This window comes from Vespa mandarinia, chromosome 24, assembly GCF_050613455.1.
Source record: "Vespa mandarinia isolate Hongniang chromosome 24, ASM5061345v1, whole genome shotgun sequence".
Taxonomy (NCBI): domain Eukaryota; kingdom Metazoa; phylum Arthropoda; class Insecta; order Hymenoptera; family Vespidae; genus Vespa; species Vespa mandarinia.
The window spans coordinates 2,754,323-2,778,420 of record NC_140833.1 but is presented as its reverse complement, the minus strand read 5'-3'; the positions used below and the strand labels follow the sequence as shown (position 1 = coordinate 2,778,420).

Sequence of the window (24,098 nt, the reverse complement as noted above, 5' to 3'; positions counted from 1 at the left end):
TTACTATCATTATTATCTCTTCTTTTTTCTTCTTTTTTTAAAAGTCACGTAAGCCGAATTTCATTAAGTTATAAAAAGAATATTGATTTTAGATTCTTCGATTATAATACAGGACTTATAGTTGTCCTTGGGATATTAATTAACCGACGACATGTATGAAATATGGCGGATAACTTTTATCGGATGAAAAAAAAAAAAAAAAGGAAAAAAGAAAAAAAAGAAAAAGAAAAAATAATAATTTCTTAATAATCTATATCTGATTGTTATGGAATATCTTTTTTTCTTTCAATTAAATCACTTATTACGTATTTATATTATATATTTGTTATGTTTTATATGCTTTCGTAACTCATTATCATTATATGATAAATGCATATATCTTACTTTATTTTTTCTTCTATTTTTTCTTAAGTCACATAACATGAATTTCATTGAATTAAAAATAAAATTGATTTTAGATTCTTCGATCATAATATATATATATATATATATATATATATATATATATATATATATTTATTATTCTTGGGATATTAACTGATGTGCATTAAAAGGTTAATAAAAAAAAAAATGATTTCTAATTAATATAAAATGTAGATCTATACGCGATAATATTTTAATGTCGATTATTCGTCTTATTGGAATGTTAATTGTCATTTACGATGAATCTTTTGATATAGATATATTATATAAGATATTAATAACTTTAATGGTATTGAAAAGAAGACTTATGTAAGAACGATGAAATGTATTTTCTCGCGCGCATATTTTTAAACATTGTGCTGCCATCTATCGATACGTTCTTGAACTTGGATAAACTTTGAACATAGCTATGAATAAAAATTAATTACGATTATCGACATCGATTTTTCACTTGTTTTTTTTTTTATTTTTTATTTTTCTTTCTTCTCCTTTTTTTTTCTTCTTCTTTTTGTTTTTCCACGTCTATAACTTCATTATAATTAAATTCTACGTAAATAAATATACGTTCTCACGGTTTTCTTTACAATGTAATTCTTTTTCTGATCTCCATCTAAATTTAATTTCATATATTCTCCAATAATAATACTGTTGCAATTAAATCGACATAATAATATTACGAGTTAGAAGATAACAAAAAAAAGAAAAAAAAAAAAGAGAAAAAAAAAAGAAATAAAAAGATAAAAAAGAGAAAAAAGAAGAGGAAAAAAAAAGAGAGAAAAATATGCCTGGACGTCAGAAAACAGGAATGAAAAGCGGAAAAGCGGGAAAAAGTCGACCATCGTCACCAGCACACCCACCACCGTCTCGTCAACAACGGGGGTGAGTAATTATTCTACGTCAAAGCTTTACTAAATATGTCAAAGTCAGTGTACTATAAAAAGCACACTTTACGTGATATCGTGCAACCATTTCTTGAGGTTTGCAACGTCATTTCGATCGAGAAATTGCGTTTTAAAAAAGATCTCAATTGAAGAAAAAAAGTTAAAGAAGTTAATTGCGAGTTTATCTATCGATATTTATCATTAATTGAAATATATTGATATATTATGACGAACGATAAAATTCAAATTCCCGCCATATTGTGACGACCGTCATTTTGTTATTGATGCGACGTTCAGTTTCCGGTTTGGCTTTGGTTTTTCTGGAATTTTCAGGAAGCTAAAGAGCATTGTATGCGCCTGCGTATTTCTCGTGATTGCGTAACAGATTTTCAGCAAATAAAGTCTATCGCTGAGAATAACGGTATTAGTAAGTGAAACATTTCAACGTGAAGACGTACATTGTCTTGTGCTTACAAGAGATAAAAATCTAAACGTAATAAAGATGCCACGACGTGGACGAGCAGCGGGTCCTCCACCAAGGAGGTAAGTCGATTATTTCTTTTCCTTTTTTCACTTTTTTCATAATTAGATATTTATTCGTTTATATAACAAGAAATTCGTTAATGAAATATCACTATTATATTTGATGTTACATCATGATCACAAGGTTTCTTTGTGACGTAGAATAACTAAAAATTATGATATTTAAGATGTGTATGTGTGTATATATATATATATTAATTTATTTTCGATGACTTCGACATTTCTATTTATATATATATATATATTTTTTTTTTTCTCTTTTTAATATTTTTATAACTATAGTGTAAGGCCAGCATCACCAACAAGAGCTGCACCACCACCAAGAGCTGCAGCTCCAGCAGCTCATCCCCCAGCACATGCTGCTCCAGCAACACCAATGGTTGCTCAACCAGCAGCCCAACAGCCATCTCTTATGGGACAAATGGCTGCTACTGCTGGAGGAGTAGCTATTGGATCGGCCGTTGGTCATACCATTGGTCATGCCATGACTGGATTATTCAGTGGAAGTTCAAGCGAGACAGCAGCTGCACCTGCAGCAGCTCCTGTTCAAGCACAGAACTCTTCAGTTTCTACACCGGTCAATGGAGCTTGTTCCTGGGAAGTTAAGCAATTCTTAGAATGTGCTCAGAATCAATCCGATCTAACTCTTTGTGATGGTTTCAATGAAGCTCTTCGTCAATGCAAAACTGCTAACAGTAAGATCCTTGAATATATAAAAGTTAAAGATTATAATTGAAATTATTTTGATTTGTAATCCGTGTATATCTTTTATTTTTCAGATATTATCTAATCTGGATTAAAACTTAATAAAATTGGCAGTATGAAAATAGCGAATAGAATTAATTAGGAAAGCTTTTCATATTGTTTTATCGATCATGCAAAGATGATTCTATATTAATATATATTAGTGTAATTGTCTGTATATTCAATTGTTACGTATCGAATAAAACAAAATTAGTCGTATATAAATATATAGTCACAATTTAGGCCAGATAAAAAAAAAACATAAAATAAGTTCCATCGTATTCCTTTTTCTTTTTTTTTTTTTTTTAAATATCTATAATTCTTATTAAATTTCTATATGTCTATAAGATTATTGTCAATGAATAAAACATTTTAATTTAATTGATGCAGTACTGTTTTAAATTTCCCAAAATATAGATATTAGAAAGAAATAAATTGTTGCAGACCAGATATTATAATTGTGCAATCACAAAAGAAGCCTGGAATGTTTGGCCATATAGCAGGAACAGCTGCTGGTGTAGCTGCGGTGAATATCAATAAATTTAAAATATATTGAACAATTAAAATCATTATTTAAAAGATGTTTTTTTTTCTTCTTTTTTTTTTCTTTTTTTTTTTTTTTTTTTTATCAGGGCACAGTAATCGGTGATAAAATTTCTGGTCGTAATGAATCAGCTGCATCTAGTGAATCTATACAAGCTGATGCTAGTAATCCTTGCAAATACGAGGAAGGACAAATTCTAGATTGTGTACAAAATCAAACAGATTTACAAGCTTGTGAATTATATAAAAAAGCATTATTGGATTGCAAACGTAAACATAGTACGATTTTAATAGATATATATTTCTTTCAATAGATTATTATTATTATTATTAATGTTATTATTATTATTATTATTATTATTATTATTATTATTATTATAACAAATGCCTCTTCGTAACATAAACCATCTCTTTACAGATATTAGATGAAGACCAAATTATATATATGTATATCTCATATGTATGAAGACAAGAGAAAATTAATAATCTAAAATTGTACTCTGTATAAATAAAGCCAAGCAAAGAATTCGTTTTATTCTATTTTTAAAGACTAATTCTATTTCCTTTATATAATGTCCATTTAAAAAATTAAATATTTTTCATAAAATTACCTTATTGATAATTGATTGAAGGCAGTTTATATTGTTTGTAGGTATACTACAACTACACAAGATCGTAAAACAAATCCTATAAATCCTAAAAGTTCGACTGATAATTTTCAAAGTATAGCTAGTACTGCTGCAGGAGTAGCCGCTGGTTCTGTAATAGTAAGTAAATTTATTTCACAAAAATTATATTCTACAATATCATTGATTAAAATTTTTATCAATGACAGGGTCATGTTATTGGAAATGCATTGTCTACTGGTATAAGACATGGAAATTCTGTGAATGCAGAATCGTCTTCCGATTATGCAAATGTAATCGAAGAGATATGCTCACCTGAAATTCGACAATTTTTTGAGTGTGCTTCAAAGAACGAAGACCTTAATAATTGTAAAAGCTTTCACAACACTTGGTTCGAGTGTCAAAAAAGATATAGTCAAGATCGTTCGCAAGCTTAACATTAAAATATTTCGAAAGATGTTACAATGATATACCAAGAAGAATTGATAATAATTTAGGATCTGCCATTTGAAGGTAATGAATAATTGTTATGTAATGAATAAATAGATTACAATTTTTTTTTCTTTTTTTTTTGGTTTTTTGTTGTTTTTTTTTTTCGATACGAGTAAATAAAGTTATTGTATATAAGTAATAATGTGTGTTGCAGCAATAATAGCTTCTTAATTATACCAATAATAATGATTTATGAACATATTTTATTAACTTAATGCGCTTCTTGAGATGGGTTTTCTTTTGAACAAAGGGGGCAGTTAAATGTGCGAAAAAAAACATATGGTAGACTATCTTTTTTCTGTATTTAGGACACGCATCACCATGAAGCCAGCAACTGTGGCTGCTGCGATTCCCAAACCGGCTTTCCACCAAACTACAGAATCCTGTTGTATCAGGCCAAATTGATTTAAATGTCTGTAATATAGAAAGATACAGAATTTATAAGAAAGTTAGAGAGGAATGGAAATATTAATGTCTTAGTATAAAACAACCCTCACCACATTCCGACATTTGAAATTTTTAAGATATGACATTTGAATGATAAATTTTATTGCATGTACACATCTATTACATTCATGATTTAATCTATCTATCCATCAAATATAGACAAACATACATATGGATATATAGAAATGTAGTAATATGATTTTTGAAAGTTACTTTTATAAGTTTTTTTTTTTTTTTTTTTTTTTTTTTTTTTTTAATTACGATAATGAGAAAATATAAATTCTATTTAAAATATATTTATAAAGTAAGCAGAAAACTCAATAAGACTTATATTAAAATGATTAGATTTATGGCTGACATTTATTAAACTGATATGAGAAAATGATTAATTAAGCTCTAGGTAACAAACACGATTAAAAGAATGTGTTACATATTTTTTTTTTCTTTTCTTTTTTTTTTATTTTTTTTTTTTTTTTTTAGTTATATTAGATATATAAAATATTATTTCTCCCTGCAATAGAGAGAATATAGCAAAAAAAAAAAGAAACAAATTTAATTATGTGATTGATGAATGATTTAATTATATTAGTTATAATGCGAATATATATCACATGCTCATGCTTGAAAAGATAAAAACGTAAATGTGAAAATATAAAAATTGATTAACATTTGAAATCATGCTGTGTTTCAGAAACTATAATACAAAAGAAACCTTGTAAAAGAACTCCACCATTGAGTGGGTGAGGGTTTGACAAACAACATGTGGACCATACGCCTCAAAGGGCTGAAAAGAGTATCATATCTTTGTTATGAGAAATTTTTTCGTGCGAATGCAAAACTAGTTTGAGCAAATCGAGCCCAATGCAATCAATATAATAAATTGATAATTCACATAATACGTGCAATGAAAAATAAAGCATTTTCTAGCTAACGTGACATCTAATGTGATTCACGATTTGCTCATAAGCTTATATTTATGTGTGTAGAGAAAATCCAGACCAACCTGTGTCTATAAAATAATACCCACGCTGGTTGAAAGCGGCTAAACACGAAATTTCTTCTTGTTAGTTTCTAACATTCATTTAACCATTCGCACTTATAAATTGATATATTTAATTCTTTTTCAAAGAGACAAGAAGGAATTACTATTGCTTAAAAAAAAAAAAAAATAAAAAAAGAAAAAAAGAAAGAGAAAGAAAAAAGAGAAAAAGAAAATTTTGAAGACTAGTTTGAATGAACAACAGTAAAAGATATAATTTCATTGAATTATATAATTATATACTTTGTTTCTTTTTTAAATTGCTTTAATCATTAACAGTGAATATATTGAATTTTTAAATTCCTGTTGTATATATACATATATATATATATATATATATATATGCAATATTCTCAAAATAAAAAGATTATTAAACTTACGGAAATGCTGCCATTGTTGCTAATTTGACAAATATTTCACGTCGCACAGCCCTAGACACACTATAAGGTTGTGGTGGCATCAACTTGTACTTACTGCAAAAACTTGTTGGTTGAAGTAAATATTCTTGCTTTACTTCAGCAAGATCACTTTTGTTAGCTATTATTAAAACTGGTATTTTACTATCTGCGAAGTATTTCTATAAAATAATTTTTCAATTATTATATTTATATTTAAATACAGAAAATATTTTTATAATACTTACAATATAAATTCGTGCAATATATTCAAATGATTTAGGATTGGCTGTATCATAAACAAGAGCTGCAGCATCACATTGTATTTGTGTAGGTGTTAAAGCATCCTGAACATTTAATATATTTATATCCTTTAAAATTATTGTCTTTTCTTGACCATATACATGAACCGTGTTGACAGTAACATGAGCAGTTAAAGGTATTATTGCATCTGTTAATTTCTAAAATAATATTTGGACATATAATGTTCTTAATATTAGATCATATATCTGAACAATGCATATAAAAGAAATGTATGTATATATATATATATATATATATATATATGTATATACATTATGAAATAATAAATATAATAATCTACCTCCAATTTAGGATCCACAAAACTTCTGCAAAGAGTCGTTTTACCACTATTTTTTTGACCAATTACATGACACGTGTAAACATTTCGACTGGACTGTTTCTTTGCTAAATCTAATTTTTTCTCACGAGTAACTAAAACAGCGCTTGTTTGACATTCATTATTATACATATTATACCCAAGGTATGCCATATATTCTAATGTTTTTTTAACATTTGTAATAGTCAATAATGCCCATTGACACATGTAGCCTTGAAATGTAATCCAACCTTTTTCATTAGTTGGCACTGTGTGCTTATATTCATCTCCCCATGGTGGATTCAAACAGCGTGAAAATAATGAATCTACTTCTGGTGGAGATAAAGCCCCATCACGATCACGATCATGTTGCATAAATAATAATGTTAAAAATTCTTGTCCCTTGTGCGATAATTCAGTTGTGCAACCAGAAGGAACTTTCAATCTATATATGTGAAAGAATATAATGATACAAAATTTGCATTATAGTTATAGAAGATATTTGAAATAATTTTTACATATTTTTTTTACTCACGGTGGATGTACATAATCCTTAGACATTTGTAGTTCATTATCATAGCCAAATTTTCGTAATACAGCCCATGTTGTTTCATTTCTTCCACGTTGAATAAATAAGCATTGGAGATACATGAAACCTATTCAAATGAAGAATTTGTTTATTTTTCAATTTTCCACAAGTTAGTATATACTTGTTGGAAGTATACCTTTCATAGTTACACAACCATTACAAATTCCATCGTGAATATTTTTGGACAATACAGCTTTTACATCTTCAAGTACTTGTGGCTGTAACGGTGTATTAAAACACCACTGTTGAAATGCATTTAACTCCATATCATTTAACAGCCCATCATTGTCTAAATCACATATCTGCCAATTCAAACAAAAAAAAAAAATTATAATTCTAAAATTATAATTCACTAAAATCATTATTTAAAATTACTCAATTAATAAAATTACTTAAATAATATATGAAAGGTATTAAGCCTAACCTTAAAAATTCTTTGAAGAGCGGTTTTACATTCTTCTGTAAGCTAAAAAGTTTTGAATCGTTAAAATTATTTTTTATAATTCTTATGCGTAACAAATAAAAGAAAATAGTAATACCTCTTGGATATCATAATTATAAAGAGGAGTAGTTGGATGCAGGACAGCTTTTTGTGCATAATAAAATGTCTCGGATACATTTTGTAATGTTTTAGCTGAGCACTGAAACAAGTAGTACATTTATGTGTACATTATACTACAAATATTAATATTCTAACAATAAGTGAAATACTTTACCTCTATACAACTTTCAATTTCTGAAAATTCTTTCATTATAGGATAAACGGCCTGGAAATGATATAAATCTTCTTATAAATTCAAAACCTATCATGATTCATAGTTATTTAAACATACAACAGACCTCGATAGTAGAATAATCAACCAAATCAATTTTGTTTCCAACAAGGACGACTGGACATCTGGTACTTGTAGAACATCGTCTGATAAGAGGTAACCAATACGTAGCTGCTTTATCAAGAGTATCTTCATCCTCAACGGAATAAACTACACATATTACATGAGCTTTTTGTATTTCCTCTGCCAATTGATCATCCGTTTGTTCGGCAGCTAAACGTCAACAATCATAAATGAACTGACCATGACATATTGTAGAAATTAAGTAGAAATACAAATATTCATTCTAAGGATAGATTCTATTTACCAGAATAATCGACGATGTGAGTTGGTACTTGTTCAGGAGTTACATCGGCAGGTATAGTGATCTCCTCGGCTTTGCTAGGTACATCCTCAGCATATTCTTCGCTCACAAGGGATAATATCAATGATGTTTTACCAACGCCGCGTTCACCAATTAACAAAATTCTAACGCTACGTTTCGGTGTCACCACACGTTGCACCATCTTTGCTAATAGAAATTTATCGTGGACCTAAAGACGAATCTTTCGCCGTTTAAATTCTCTCGATTGACATTTTGTTAATATACTTATTATTCATCCTCCTAAGACTCATAACCTATAAAATGTCTTTAGACTCAGTCAAGACTTATCAATCCGTTTATAATAATACTCCTTCTTTTTGCATTAATTCTATGTATATAATAATAGTACGTGATATTTTAACACAACATTTTTTTTATCTTCGAATAAATAATTTACACCCTTTTTCGTATAATCCAACGTAAAAATTCTCCTCGCTTGACTTCTCTTTCAGGCACACGCGAACGCAAAGCAAAAAAAAAAGTCAGTTTCACCCGCGGCGACTGAACTTGCGCTTCGAGGGTGGCCGTTTCAAGGTTACGTTCTCACAAACCTTAAATGACAAGTATACGTATAGGATATAACGCACGTGCGCGCGACAAAATCATGTTCATATTGCATTCAACCGAAACCGGTTGGATTCGATTTCATAATTTTTACGAAAGAAAAAGAAAATAAATAAAGAAAATATTTCACGATGATGACGACGACGACGACGACGACGACGATCTTACGTATTCTCTACTTCAAATGTTTATTCTTAGAATTATCGGTTGATTCATCTCTTGTGCTTACTAATCGTACATCTAAATCTGAAATAATATTCCATTATATTATAATACTTCTATTACTTATTTTATAAAACATATCTAACGTACGAGTTTTTAATACTTGTCGATTAAATGGATTTATCTCGTAATAACGATTAAATATCTCGATGATGATTAGGTTATAATTGTGTCCCTTCGATTTATATTCATTTTATATATCTTTTATTAATGATATATGACGCAGGAAATAACGAAAAAATTAAAAATAGTAAAAAAGATACTTTGGTTTACATGAAAGCATCATTGGATATATATATATATATACATATATGTGTATACATTTATGTGAATACGTACATACACATATATTACGTAATACGTATAGAAAGTCAAACGTACCGATACAAATTCATTTCTTCTTTTTATTATAACATTTGCCTAATGCATTTATCATTTTACACAGATATCAGATTAGATTTCTCGCGTACTAATTAATTATTATAATATTATCAATCGTAATAATTGTTTCCATATTTCTTTTTAACAATCCAAATAGAACATTCAAAATGTCGATAATTTGCCATTCGAGACATTGATATATACTCGTTGGATAATTTTAATATTTTATTTAAAAGGAAGTACGAGAAAAGTAATGTAATAATTGAAATTATTCGTGATCCCTGATTTTATAATGTTTCACGTCAACAATGAAGTCGTAACTCTTGATCGTTCGTAATAAACAAAACATCATTTTAAGAATGAAGTTTTAAATGATGTGGATTATTCAAAAAAAAAAAAAAAAAAAAAAAAGCTATATTAAAAATCGTATGAAAAATATTGTTATTTCGAGAATAGTTCATGCATTAAAATAAAACTTTTTTTGTAAAGTTCGAAAAAGTCTTCTCGTTTAAATCTATTCGCCATCTTTCGTTTAAAAAATAAATGTTACGACAGCAGCGACAGGTGTAGACAAAATATGAACTACAATCGTATGAAGAAGGATGAATCGTTAAGAAATCGGTCGTGTTCTGTCAGCTGTTTTTTCATTATCTATTTATATATACGCACGAATATCACACGTGATCTAAAATAATTGTTTATTTTAATAATATTATTTTTCAACAGATCTGAAACGTTTTAATGGTATTAATATATTGACTGTATTATAATTATTATTTCTCGAAAAATAGTGAAGGAATAATTTCGAAAAATGTATGTATGTGTATAATAACTTATCAAACGTTCTTGTTATCAATATTTTTAATTATTATATAACATATTAATCTATATGACTAATTCCAATTTAAAATATTATTTATGCTATATCTCGGTATAAATTAGTAAACATTTAGATATTAAAAAGATCCTTTCTGTAACGTTAAAATGTCATATAAATTCACGTTAATTGTCTTTTAATAGTTAATTTTATAATTAATAGCAATTAGAGATAACTAAAATAAATACTATTAATTAAAAATATTATTTATCCCGTTATCGAGCATAAATTGTGAACATTTATATATTTAGAATATTCTATAGTCTTTATAGAACAAAATAATGTAATAAAAGTTCATGAAAAATGTCTAATTATGAAAAAAAAATCATTTTCAATACGTTCGGTATACGGATTAACATTGTTAGTATATCTATATATAAGAGGGTCACTAATCGATCGCCATATTGTCGCAAAAATTCCGATTTCTTAACAGGAGCACATGAGAATGAAGAAGTTTACTTCTTTGTCCTATCAGCTGATCGTATATATAGAATTGAAAAGGTGTGACAAGTGGCTTAAGTGTCGACATCTAGCGGAACACACCTGAATTAAATTCTTGAAAAATGAATATTTTTAATACCACTGGCGCCATCTCGCGCGTTCGTTTTGTATTTTCAATTTAAAAAAATAATATCATTGAATTGTATCCATTATGACAAGAAATTATGAATGAATTGTATTATTTTATTCGACGACCTCCACCATTGTCATGTGTTCCTATTAAAAAATCGGAATTTTTGCGACAATATTATGATCAAAAGCTTAATGACCCTTACGTATATCGTATATACAGATATACTAACAATGTTAATGCATACGCTTAACAAATTAAAAAAATGATTTTCTTTTATTATTAACAAGTACTTTTCATGAACTTTTATGACATCAGTTTGTTCTATAAAGACAACAGAATATTTTAAAGATTTTTATTTTAACATTCTATTATGTCTAATCTGTTTATTTAACTTTATTATTAATTTATATTATTGAAACATAAATAGCAATATAAAATGTAAGTATTTCAATGTTTAGTTAAAATTAGATCGAAAAGATTTCGTGGAAGTCTTAAAATATGCAGCCATTCGCACGATAGTACTTGCGTCGCATGATTTACAATTAGATATCAATATATAGCCAAGTACTATCGACCCAGGTCACACCACGTGGAGGTTGCTGCATCTGGTGACCCACGGACTGACATTAATTCTACTTTAAAATACACGTTCCGCGATATCAATCTGTGATATCTTTCTGTTCAGGAACTTTCTCAGGCTTCTTAATTAATTAGAAGATGTATTAGACCCCATTCATAAATAATTCCATCGTCCGACATTATCCCACGATTTATATTTCGATCATGTATTTCTATCGATTGCGTGTAAATGAAAAATTATCAAAAGTATTTATTAATTTATAAGATTTCACGTTTAGAAAGAGAGAGATAGAGACCATCGATGTGTACACGTCGGAGTACGAAAGGATACTAACTCCGTATCAAAGTTAATCAATAGACTGTTTATGTTTACATTACACAAGGCCATCTCTATGATGTTATGAAAATTTGTATGTATTGAAAATCTTATATTAAAATTATTTTAATTTTCTCGTACGGCTATGCGTTCTTTCTATTGTTTAATTGTATTTAGTATTTACTTCATATATATTAAAGAATGTTTAAATAATTGAAAATTAAAAGATTTAGTAAATTTAGTTCAACATCCATTAATAAATAACTAATTATATAAGCGTATTAGAGTCAGTTCACCATTGAAGAGGATCTTTACTTTGATATCGATCTTCGATCTAACTTCGATATCGTCCTATCTCATTTTCAATCAGCTACGAAACATCGACACTTTTCGACCAAAATCATGAAAATATGTGTTTTGCAAGGACTTCAATTAAACTAATTAATTTTATTCTTATAAAATCAAATTTTATATTAAATTCATAATCACGAAATGTAAAGGTTATGGGAATTTTGAGAACCACTGAGGTTATTTATATGTCGAAAAGTATGAGATCTATTTTATCGACCGAGCCCAATGAATTTCTTCAAGTAGTTTGTGAAAAAAGGCGGGAACACCATGGCGGCGTTTTTCTACAGCCACCTAAACGTCGTTTAATTGTAAACTTTAAATATGTAGTTATTTTAATTAATCATGTGTATAATCAGATTTTATTAAAATTAATTTATTTATTTAATCTTATTTATTATTATTTATATTTGCTCGAAAACAAGTGTATTACATAAGTATTTGTTAATTTGTGAGATATATTATACAATTTTTAATTTGAATTGTCATATGAAATGTTAATTTATTGTTGTTAGATTAATTTGAAAATATTTTTCTTTTTTCTTTTTTTTTTCTTTTTTTTTTTTTTTTATCAATAAATATTCCAAGAACAAAACTAAGATTATAGTTAAGATAATATGATATCCACAGAAAATTCGTCTATACGTTCAAAAATAAAAACTAGAAGTAGCAATGTCTTGTCACATCAAAATGAAAGTGATTTAGGAAAATATTTTAAAGATAGTATATCATTATCAAAGAATCTAAGCAAATCACGTAGTAATTTATTAAATACTCATGATAATACAAAAAGGATACAAATGCGAAATGAATCGGATCTTGGAAAATATTTTAAAGATAGTATTACATTATCTGAGAACAAATTTAATAATCAATGTAATAAAAATATGATATTAGAGTTTTCTGAATCGAATAAAAAGCATTCGGAAAATTATATTGAAATTGAGAAATTAAATAAAGGTAATATTAGTTCTGAAAGTGTAGAAGATGAAAATTGTCATCTAAAAAATATAAATTTTAATCAAAATAACAAATCAAAGCCATTATTATACGATGAAAATAATGGTAAACATCTAAAGGAAAATATAAAAGGAAATATAAGTAATAGTAGCGATATATCACATTGCAAAGATAAAACATCTACTATTATAAGTACTGATAATAATAGTAATTCAAGTATAGAAGTATCATCTCAGATTTGTACACAAGATCAATGTAAATTGGCATCTTGGGGTCTACCACCAATTATTCTTCAGGTATAGATATATTTAATATATTTTTAATCATTTATCCATTTAATTACAAGCATATTTATAATAATATTTTTAAATTAAAGAAATATGAAGCCAAAGGAATATCACAAATGTTTCCATGGCAGGTGGAATGTTTATCCAATTGTAAAGTAATACAGGGGAGAAAAAATATTCTATATTCAGCTCCTACATCTGCTGGGAAAACTTTAGTAGCAGAGATTCTTCTTTTAAAAGCAGTATTAGAATATAAAAAGAAAGCTATTTTTGTTTTACCATTTGTTTCTGTTGTTAGAGAAAAAATGTATTATTTTAAGGTAAATATTTTTAAGAAAAAGTTTTAAATATAATAATAATAACATATAATATGATGGAATTTTATTAGGATCTTTTATCCGAATGTGGAATTAAAGTAGAAGGATTTATGGGAGGTATAACTCCTCCTGGTGGATTTACAGCTACCGACATTGCCATAGCAACTATAGAAAAAGCAAATTCTATAATAAATCGTTTAATGGAGGAAGGAGATTTATCTACGTTGGGAGCAATTGTAATAGACGAATTACATTTGTTAGGTGATCCAAATCGTGGTTATCTCTTAGAGTTATTACTTACCAAATTAAGATATATGTCTTTGAGGTAATTATATATAATATAAATTTATATGTAATAACAAAATAATTATTTATACTTAAAATTTACAGAGAAACAAGTATTAATGTACAATTAATTGGTATGTCTGCTACGCTTCCAAATCTGACTTTGTTAGCTGAATGGTTAGATGCAGAATTGTATAAGACTGAATTTAGACCTATACCATTACAGGAACAATGTAAAGTAAGTTTTATCTTTTTGCATATTAAATATATTTAATGTGTGTAAATAAAAAAAAATTTATTAATTACAGATTGGAAAAAGTATATATGATAATGAGATGAAACTTCATAGAAATTTAGTATCATTATCCGAGTTACCAATGGATACAGATAATATTTTACAATTATGTATGGAAACTATATCTGATGGTAATAGCATTTTAATATTTTGTCCAACAAAGAATTGGTGTGAAAAATTGACATATCAAATAGCAACAACATTTTGTAAATTAGGTACTTACTTGATATCTATGAATGAATAGGTATGAAAAAAAAAAAAAAAAAAAAAAAAAAAAACAATGACGAAATCAATATTTGTAGGTCAAAAAGATACAATACTTGGGAATATATTAAAGGAACAATTAAATGGTACAGCTATTCTCGAAACTATAGAACAATTGAAACGTTGTCCATGTGGATTAGATAATACCTTAAAAAATATAATTTCATTTGGTGTTGCTTTTCATCATGCTGGTCTTACGATAGATGAACGTGATGTTATCGAAGGAGCTTTCAGGTATTGTATTATAGATTGAATTTTTATTATATGTAATTTCAAAATCAATTTTTACTATAAAATAAATTTTGTTATCACAGATCAGGATCTCTGAGAGTTCTTGTAGCAACATCAACATTAAGTAGTGGAGTTAATTTGCCTGCAAGAAGAGTAATTATTAGGTCTCCTATGTTTGGTGGTAAAGTATTAGATACTTTGACATATAAACAAATGATAGGAAGGGCAGGTCGAATGGGAAGAGATACAGCAGGTATTGAACAAAAAAAAGAAATATATAAATATACGTAGATTACAAAGAGTAAGATAGGCATATGTTCGTGAATTTTTTTTTACAGGAGAGAGTATTTTAATATGTAAACCAAATGAACGGAAAGCTGCAGAATGTTTATTGTCTGCAACATTAAAACCAATAGAATCATGTCTGAAAGATTCAAATCCTTTAATCAGAACACTTTTAGAAGCTGTAGCTAGTGAAGTTGTATATACACAAGCTGATCTTGAACTATACATGAATTGCACTTTAGCAAGCATAAATAAAAAAGATATTATGATAAATTTATCCACTGAGGCAATTAAATATTTAACGGATAATGAATTTTTATTGTAAGAAAAAAAAATTTATTTGTTATAATATATTATTATATAATTAAGCTTCTTTTGTATAATATTTATTTATAGATTGCAAACCACAGAACAAGAAGAAAGATGGGTAGCAACACCTTTAGGAAAAGCATGTCTTGCTGCATCCATCTCACCGATAGAAGGATTATTTTTATTTGAAGAATTACAGAGAGCTAGAAGATGTTTTGTCTTAGACACAGAATTGCATGTTGTTTATTTAGTAACTCCAGTGAATGGTGGAAGTCAAATTGGAACAATAGATTGGATGGTATTTATGGAATTATGGAAATCAATGTCAGAAAGTGAAAAAAGAGTTGGTCAACTTATTGGTGTAGAAGAACGTTTTTTAATGTCAGCTATCAGAGGAGTTGTGAAACCAGGCAAGCCAGTTAGTAAATACTTTTATTTATATTAATTAAAACAAATATAACTTCTCATTATGTATATTATTGTATTTTTAATAATTTGTAAATATTATTTATATTTTTAGTTGAGAATACATCAACGATTTTACACAGCATTAGCTTTACATGATCTAGTACGAGAGATTCCTTTGAACACAGTTTGTAACAAGTATAATTGTTGTCGTGGAGTACTACAAAGTTTACAACAAAGTGCTTCCACTTTTGCTGGTAACATTATATTGCATTTCATTAAATTTAATTTTGTGTGCATATAATTAAATATTTTTTATCCCCATTAGGAATGGTTACACAATTTTGTAAACAACTTGGCTGGGATTGTATGGAGTTATTAATAGGACAATTTAAAACACGTCTACAATTTGGAGTATGTAGAGAATTATTAGATTTATTACGTATTTCCATGTTAAATGGATTACGAGCAAGGAGTCTTTATAAACAAGGAATTACTACTATAGCAGACTTAGCTGTTGCTAATATTCTTGATGTTGAACGAGCACTATATAAAGCACTCCCGTTTGAAAGGTATATATTAGATTATATATACAATCTTTATGCAAAATTTTATCATGATATATAATCATTATTATAACACAGTGAAAAGGAACATGATGGAGAACACGAATTAGAAGCTATTACAAGAAATAAAATGAGGACGGTATTCGTTACAGGAAAAGATGGGCTTACACCGCATGAAGCTGCTACTTTATTAGTCAAAGAAGCTAGAATATTAATTCAGGTTAATTAATATAGATATATAAAACTATTTACTTATTGTATAATAAAATATTTTATATCCGTTTTTTTTCTACAGAATGAATTAGGTTTACAAAATATGTCATGGTCGCATAATAACTGTACAGTCACTGATACTACATGTAATAGTAATAATCAATCTAATGTGTCGAAAGAAGATATTGTTTTGGAAAATGATAATATAGATGCGAATATAGATTATCTGAATGCATCAGAAAGAAAAATGAATGATGTGGATAAAAACGACAAGAATTTTTCTCGCATTGATTCAACTGGAAATATTTCTATGAAAGATTCTATACCATTAGAACATAATAACATTATGGAACAAAATAGTAACATCGATGCTAGAAATGTCATTGATAAAAATTCTGAAAATAAATCAAGATATTCGAAAGATTTAAATGATACAACCATTAATTTCATTGAAAATAATATTCCTGAAATAATAGATAGTACTGAGCATAAACGTGACAGTGAGTCATCAATTACTCCAAAAATGTCCAGAAAAAGAATTCACGAAGAAAAGAATATTGATGATATTAATTTATTAAAATATTGTAAAAATAATAATATAAACAAGTCTGAAATGAATATGAAATTTTCTGTTCCAAGAAGTCCTAGTTTATTCGACGAAAGTTTAAATCTTGACACACAAATGTACAATGTGCTTGAAGAGAATATTATTGATTCTTTACATTTTTCTTCATATATAAGTATTAATGCTGAAACGAAAAATGAAATAAATATGAAGAGTCAAAAGGAATTATTAAATCATGAGGTAGAAAATAATTTGCCAATGGTAAAATTAAATTCAAACGCGAATAATATATCGCAAAAAGTTTCTTCTCATGGTACAGAAGTAGAAGATAAACCCGTTATGATAACATGGAATGATGATTCTTGGAACGAATCAAAACTTTTATTGAATAAAATAAATGAATTAGATACGGAAAATATAGAGATAATAAATAACAGTATTAACAATATGAAAAATATAAAAAATGTATCACAAAATTGTGATATACAAATAAGTTCATTACAAGTTAATAATAAAAATGATATAGAATCTAAATCTTGTGATCGTCTTTCTGAACAAGATACCAATAAAATATCATGCAAATACAATTTACGAAAACTTTCTGATAAAGGACCTTTTATAATAAATAAAACTACATCAAATCTTGATAACAAAATATCATTAGATTCTAATAAATCAGATTTGGACGTCATAACATCTTCCCCAAAAGAAATGATAGCTGCTCAAAAAAGATTGAAATTAAAGAAAACAACAAAAACACCTATGAAAGTTTATAAAGATAAATTATCGAAGTTAGAACCTTCTGTTGTTATAAACAAAAATAAAATAGAAATTAGCAATAGTAACATAAATAAGGATAAACCAAAATTAAGGCAATTATTAGAAAAAAACATTCTTCTCAATGCAAATTACAGTACAGACAGTATTATATCCAATTCAGATGAAGATACACCAATTAAAAAAGCAAAAATAATCAAAGGACCTAAAACAACTTTGCCTATTATTAAAACAAGCTCATTTCATAATAAGCAAATTCAATCAGACGTGCAAATAAATTTATATGTTAACAAAGTAGAACATATCAATGAAAATATTGATTGGAATACATTAAATATTGTCAAAGTTGGAAGCGATAAAGCAACATTTAATTTATTTAAACGTGAAGTTATGAAGAATACAAGTATTGCATTGGCTTTGCATTGTGAATCTTATGTAAATGAATCTAACAATATAGGAAATAAAATTGTTAGTTCCACTACTGAAGGAAAAAATAAATCTAGAAAAAGTGAACAATTAATTAATGGGGATAAAAAAATTTGTGGTGCTGCTATTTCTTGGGAAAAGAATATTGCATATTATATTTCATTCTGTGAAATGAAAGGTATTAGGTGTTTTTTTTTTTTTTTTTTTTTTTTTTGTGAAAAAAATTTGTTCTTATAATTACTTTAGAATGATAATACAAAACTGATGTGTTTAATATTACAGATTTGAAGGTATCCATTAAAGAGCAAATAAATTTCTTTAAGGAATTACTTTCTAATAAGTCATTGTATATAAGATGTTTTTCAACCAAGAAATTGTATAAAACATTATATCAATGTTTCCAAGTAGCAGCTACTTGTAGATTTCTAGATCCTTATACTGCTGACTGGTTATTACACGGCAGTATCTCTGAGAAAAAATGGAATGAAATGGTAAAAATTAATTTAAGAGAAAGGAGAGAGAGAGAGAGAAAAAAAAAAGAAAATGTTTAAAAACAAATCTGGAATAAAATATATTTAATTTATAAATAGGTGTTGGAATATTTTCCTTCAGGATCTTTTATAATAAAATACTTTGATACTGACACAAATGTAAGAAATAAATTACCATTCGAATTTAAAGCATCTGCTAAAGTTGTTCTCACATGGCATGTTATGGATACATTACTAAGCAAATTAGAAGAACTTTGTCCCGTATTAATTTATACATTTAAAGGTAAATCGTTTTATTTTTAATTTTATAAAGATAAATAAATAATATATTTTTATTTTTATTATATTTATATCAATGAAAAAGAAATGATAAAATGATTATGTTTTTAGAAATTGAAATGAGAACTATTACACTGTTAGCTCGTATGGAGTTAACAGGATTCGGTATACATTTAAAATCTTTACAAGAATTGTCTCGTGTGATAGAAGACGAAATGTTTTCCTTAAAAGAACGAGCGTATTCTTTGGCAGGACGAAAATTTAATTTTTCTTCGGCCAAAGAAGTCAGTCAGGTTTGTATAAAAGTTCTATCATAATTTTATAACATATGTAATATAATTTATAATAATATTATATTTTTTGACATAGGTTTTGGGACTATATAAAGGAAAGAAAAAAATTAGTACTAATAAAGCAGTTTTAGAACAATATAATAATCCAATCTCTAGTCTTGTTATTTCTTGGCGTAAACTTAATGCTACCCAAACCAAGGTAGATACATTATTCGCTTATTAAATATATTATTACATAAAATATTGTATATTTATTATGTATGATTGTAATTTTTTTTTCTTTTTTTCTTTTTATAGATCGTTCATCCAATATTATGCCTGGCTCAAAATAATTCAAGAATTCATGGAAATTCTGAAACTTCCACATTAACTGGAAGAATTACAATGCATGAACCAAACTTGCAAAATGTACCAAAAGATTTTAATTCTGAAAATAATAGTTTTGTAATAAGTGTTCGTATGGCATTTATACCATTTGAAGGGAATGTTCTATTATCCGCAGATTATTGTCAGCTTGAATTAAGAATATTAGCTCATTTTTCTAAAGATCCAATACTTTGTAATATTTTATGTAAGGAAGGTGATATTTTTAAAAATATTGCAGCTGCATGGAATAATATATCAGAAGATATGGTATAATAAATTTCAGTCATTTTGTTTGTTTTATCCATAGAAATTATTATCCACAATCGTCTAATATAATTGTATTGTATGTTCAGATTGATGATAATATGCGACAAAGTACTAAACAATTATGTTATGGTATGATATATGGTATGGGTGTCAAGACATTAGCAGAAAATTTAAAAATAACTGAAACAGAAGCTAAAACATTTTTAGAGTCTTTCATAAATGCATATCCAGGCGTACATAAATGGCTTAAAGATATTAATATAGAAGCACATAAAAATGGTTATATTACAACTCTTATGGAAAGACGTAGAATGCTTCCTGGTTTACAAAGTACTAATTTGTATGAAAAAGGTAAGAGAAATTCTGAAAAATATTAAATCTAAGAAAAATACTGTGGGTAAATATCAAATATATTTTAGCACAAGCAGAAAGACAAGCAGTGAACACAAAAGTACAAGGTTCTGCAGCAGATATAGCAAAACAAGCTATGGTTAATATAGAAGATAGAATAAGAAACGAATTTCCAAATTCAGCAATTATCATACCAGAGACAAAACTTAAACAGAAATTAAGGAAACAGCGAAAAGATGACAGGCTAAGAGGTGCTTATTTAGTGTTACAACTTCATGATGAGTTGTTATATGAAGTAAGAATAATCAAACAAATATTATTAATTAAAGAAGAATTCTTTAGAAATTATTCTAATTAAAATTATTTGATTTAAGGTAAACATAGTGGATCTGCAACAAGTTGCATTAATAGTTAAAGAATCAATGGAACAAGTATGTCAACTTGCAGTGCCATTACCGGTGAAAATAAAAGTTGGCCCTGCATGGGGTGACCTGAAGGAATATCATATTTAAATTATTAATAATTATCCAATGTGATAATTATAACTGCCATAATTATTAAGAAAAATAATGATAAATCATATTAATCTTTAATTTATTATTAATTTTTTATTTATTTAATTTTTAACTTATTTAAAATAATATAAAATATTATATGATATCGTGAATTTTAAATCATATTTACAGAATGAAGAATGTACCGATTATAAACTATTATAATATATACCTTGTCATATTAGTAAATCAATGGAAATGTAATTTCTATATTTTATGTATTTTTGATATATTAAAATATTAGTCGAAATAAATCATATTTCATAATATTGTATTGTGCAAGCATATAAAAATATTTGAAAATGTAATCACTCATATTGTATCACAAGGTGGTGCTAATGATTGATGTAACTTTGTTACAGCTGTTTGTACTATTTGTTGAAAAGTTTCGTCATCTTTACTGGTAACTTCTAAGTTTAATAAATCTATATGTGCCTTTTTACCATCAACAGTTACATATAATTTTTCTCCTTTAAAAATTTTCGGAACTGAATCTTCTCCGAACATTTCTTGTAACATTTCTATTAGACATTCTTTAAAATGCATTCTATCCATTTTTGTTGGTGCAGGTAACATTTTAGGAGGTTGTTCCATCATCTCAGCTTGCAATATTGCAGTTAAAACAGAGTCTGCATACATATCATTCACTGGTGTGGCAATCCATTCCATCATAACAATCTTTCCATCAATAGTCACATCAATATTTTTAAAAACCCTTAATTTTTTATCATCTATAACTTCTAAGTTGCCGGCTATTTGCGTTAGAAGATGTTTTAATACTGGTAACGAAGCTGAAAAGTAGACACTTTGCCGTTGTATAACTTGACTCATACTCATATCTGTGTATTTTGATAAATCACAAGGAGCTAACATATGATAATTAAAATTACGTTTAACCAAAACACCAGATAATTTTTGTCCTGGATTTGGTGTTTCCATGGCTAATGTGCCCATAACTTTAGCAGTTTTTTCTCCTCTAAAATATAACTCTACAGCAACTGTATTCCTAGGATTATGAATTTCCATTGTAGTATTTGGATCATCTTCATATTCTCGTTGTAAAGCAGCTTTTAATCTTCCCATTTCATTCTGTTCACCATGTACAAGTACTACATGAGGTGGTTTCAAAATACGTATAAATTCTGAAGTTTGTTGATAATCAGTGTGAGCTGAAAATGATATGTAATCGACTGACATTTTCAATGGCAATTTCTGTCCAGACATAGTTGTAATTTCTTCTGGTTCCGATAAAATAGTTTTTGCTAATGTACCCTCTACGCAGTAACCAGCTATTATAACACCATTCTTTGCATCAGTACACCAAGATTCAAATAATTCTCTTGATAAGCCACTTTGCATCATACCTGGAGATGCCATAACCACGCAAGGTCCAATATCTTCAAAATGATCGATACCTTTTAAATTTGAAATATGTTTAAATACAAATGGATTATTGATTGCTATCTGCCGTCTAATTTTATCATTCATTGCATTTACGTATGTTTGATAAACAGCCATACATTTTTTTGCCAAAGAAGATGCATAATAAATTGGTATTTCATGTAATTCAGGATGTTGACTCCAATATTCATCCAAAATAAGAAGAAGTTCTTGTGCTCTTCCTAAAGCAAAAACTGGTATTAAACATCTACCACCTCGATTAACAATTTCATGAACTAAATTTGTAAATCTTCCTTCTCTGTCTTCTCTCTTCTCATGAATATGTGTTCCATACGTAGATTCTGTTATTAATACATCTGGATGAATATTTGGTATTTCAGCAGCCATTAAATGCCTATCCTCTTGACGACTAAAATCTCCAGTATATAAAATTTTAACACCAGCTATTTCTATCATAAACATAGCAGCACCTAACACGTGTCCAGCATTATATGCCCAAAACTTTATCCCAAAAACATCTTTTTCCTCATGAAAATTTATTGTTTCTATTTTATCCATACTAGTCTCTAAATCTGATTCTGTATATAGCATTTGCTCTGTTGCAATATTACTTACTTTAATATAATCAGATAAAAGCCAACGATAAATTGCTTTAGTTGCATGAGTCATGAAACAACGTCCTTTGAAACTTGTCTTCTGAAGAAACCACGGTAAGGCACCGCAATGATCCAAATGAAAATGTGAGATCAGTAACAAATCTATTTCATCAGCTTCTACTAAATCTACAAATGGTAAAGCGTCCATACCAGATAATCCAGGATGTATACCACAGTCCAACATAATTTTTTTTCCTTTAAATTCCAACATTATACATGATCTTCCAACCTCTTGACCCGCACCAAGTGGTCGAATTGAAAGTAAATCACTTTCTTCTGCTGGTACTTGTGTTTCAGGTTTCCTTTTCGTAGTCATTTTATTTTTTTTAATCCCACGAAACGTTTCAATATTCTTATAAATTATAAAAAAGAGTAAAATAATTATCTAAGATAATACAAACATTTTAGGTTAAGTGTAACGAGACGCATCGTTAGAGTCTGATCAAAGAAATATGAAATCTTTACCGGCTAACCACGTGACATTTCAAAGTCAGCGTTCGCGCCTGATTAATAATAAACTCCTAATGGCGGCAAATTTAAAATGTATCTGACGTAGTTTATAGACAAATTGAATCGTATAAAATATACGTAATAAAACGTACCTTAATTTCTTTCCTTTCTCCATACAGATAGATTATTGTTAACTAATCAAATCTATTATCAATTTATATATATATATATATATATATATATATATATAAACAAATATTTCTATCAATTTTATTCAAAATATCAAATAATTTAAAAATAATAAACATAAGAGGTTAATGACGTCTAATTTACAAAATCACTGCAAGAACATTAATCTGATAATATTTTGACAATAAATATGATTGTTTTCCATATAAAACTTATT

At 27.6% G+C, this 24,098-nt stretch overlaps 6 protein-coding genes across 12 annotated transcripts; 4 read left to right on the top strand and 2 right to left on the bottom strand.

The window, feature by feature from the left end:
• The first annotated feature begins 1,004 nt into the window (after window positions 1-1,004).
• LOC118442890 (uncharacterized) lies at window positions 1,005-4,197 on the top strand. The gene is made up of 3 exons (XM_035869144.2): window positions 1,005-1,302; window positions 3,787-3,901; window positions 3,970-4,197. The coding sequence occupies exons 1-3, from the start codon at window positions 1,205-1,207 to the stop codon at window positions 4,195-4,197; spliced, it is 441 nt and encodes a 146-aa protein (XP_035725037.1). The 5' UTR covers window positions 1,005-1,204.
• On the top strand, window positions 1,649-3,172 carry LOC118442889 (coiled-coil-helix-coiled-coil-helix domain-containing protein 2-like). The gene is made up of 3 exons (XM_035869142.2): window positions 1,649-1,847; window positions 2,130-2,542; window positions 2,627-3,172. The coding sequence occupies exons 1-3, from the start codon at window positions 1,807-1,809 to the stop codon at window positions 2,635-2,637; spliced, it is 465 nt and encodes a 154-aa protein (XP_035725035.1). The 5' UTR covers window positions 1,649-1,806; the 3' UTR covers window positions 2,638-3,172.
• Window positions 2,978-3,671, top strand: LOC118442891 (uncharacterized). Of its 3 annotated transcripts, none has more exons than XM_035869146.2 (3): window positions 2,978-3,117; window positions 3,224-3,413; window positions 3,553-3,671. In XM_035869146.2, the coding sequence occupies exons 1-3, from the start codon at window positions 3,076-3,078 to the stop codon at window positions 3,561-3,563; spliced, it is 243 nt and encodes an 80-aa protein (XP_035725039.1). In that variant the 5' UTR covers window positions 2,978-3,075; the 3' UTR covers window positions 3,564-3,671. The 3 variants fall into 3 exon arrangements, with proteins under 3 accessions (XP_035725039.1, XP_035725040.1, XP_035725038.1); XM_035869147.2 differs by having other exon boundaries at window positions 3,224-3,404; window positions 3,553-3,578; XM_035869145.2 differs by lacking the exon at window positions 3,553-3,671 and having other exon boundaries at window positions 3,224-3,506.
• Window positions 4,198-4,265: 68 nt separating the features above from the next.
• Miro (mitochondrial Rho GTPase) lies at window positions 4,266-9,553 on the bottom strand. Of its 3 annotated transcripts, XM_035869123.2 has the most exons (14): window positions 9,415-9,553; window positions 8,482-9,348; window positions 8,182-8,387; window positions 8,058-8,108; window positions 7,881-7,982; window positions 7,766-7,807; window positions 7,478-7,643; window positions 7,288-7,408; window positions 6,738-7,197; window positions 6,382-6,594; window positions 6,119-6,315; window positions 5,703-5,741; window positions 5,412-5,483; window positions 4,266-4,666 (listed from the first exon to the last, which is right to left on the bottom strand). In XM_035869123.2, exons 2-14 carry the CDS (start codon window positions 8,678-8,680, stop codon window positions 4,540-4,542), a joined length of 1,995 nt encoding a protein of 664 aa, XP_035725016.1. In that variant the 5' UTR covers window positions 8,681-9,348; window positions 9,415-9,553; the 3' UTR covers window positions 4,266-4,539. The 3 variants fall into 3 exon arrangements, with proteins under 3 accessions (XP_035725016.1, XP_035725018.1, XP_035725019.1); XM_035869125.2 differs by lacking the exon at window positions 5,412-5,483; XM_035869126.2 differs by lacking the exons at window positions 5,412-5,483; window positions 5,703-5,741.
• Window positions 9,554-12,956: 3,403 nt separating this feature from the next.
• On the top strand, window positions 12,957-21,336 carry DNApol-theta (DNA polymerase theta). The gene is made up of 21 exons (XM_035868210.2): window positions 12,957-13,655; window positions 13,736-13,966; window positions 14,035-14,288; window positions 14,354-14,486; window positions 14,557-14,758; window positions 14,846-15,041; window positions 15,122-15,291; window positions 15,377-15,644; window positions 15,720-16,050; window positions 16,153-16,294; window positions 16,366-16,609; window positions 16,682-16,823; window positions 16,899-18,762; window positions 18,867-19,075; window positions 19,175-19,358; window positions 19,466-19,647; window positions 19,724-19,846; window positions 19,945-20,280; window positions 20,367-20,631; window positions 20,700-20,926; window positions 21,006-21,336. The coding sequence occupies exons 1-21, from the start codon at window positions 13,017-13,019 to the stop codon at window positions 21,141-21,143; spliced, it is 6,480 nt and encodes a 2,159-aa protein (XP_035724103.2). The 5' UTR covers window positions 12,957-13,016; the 3' UTR covers window positions 21,144-21,336.
• Window positions 21,337-21,340: 4 nt separating this feature from the next.
• Window positions 21,341-23,703, bottom strand: Cpsf73 (cleavage and polyadenylation specificity factor 73). Of its 3 annotated transcripts, none has more exons than XM_085663845.1 (2): window positions 22,706-23,703; window positions 21,341-22,600 (listed from the first exon to the last, which is right to left on the bottom strand). In XM_085663845.1, the coding sequence occupies exons 1-2, from the start codon at window positions 23,556-23,558 to the stop codon at window positions 21,498-21,500; spliced, it is 1,956 nt and encodes a 651-aa protein (XP_085519971.1). In that variant the 5' UTR covers window positions 23,559-23,703; the 3' UTR covers window positions 21,341-21,497. The 3 variants fall into 3 exon arrangements, with proteins under 3 accessions (XP_085519971.1, XP_085519973.1, XP_085519970.1); XM_085663847.1 differs by having other exon boundaries at window positions 21,341-23,282; window positions 23,393-23,527; XM_085663844.1 differs by having other exon boundaries at window positions 21,341-23,703.
• Between the last annotated feature and the right edge of the window lie 395 nt (window positions 23,704-24,098).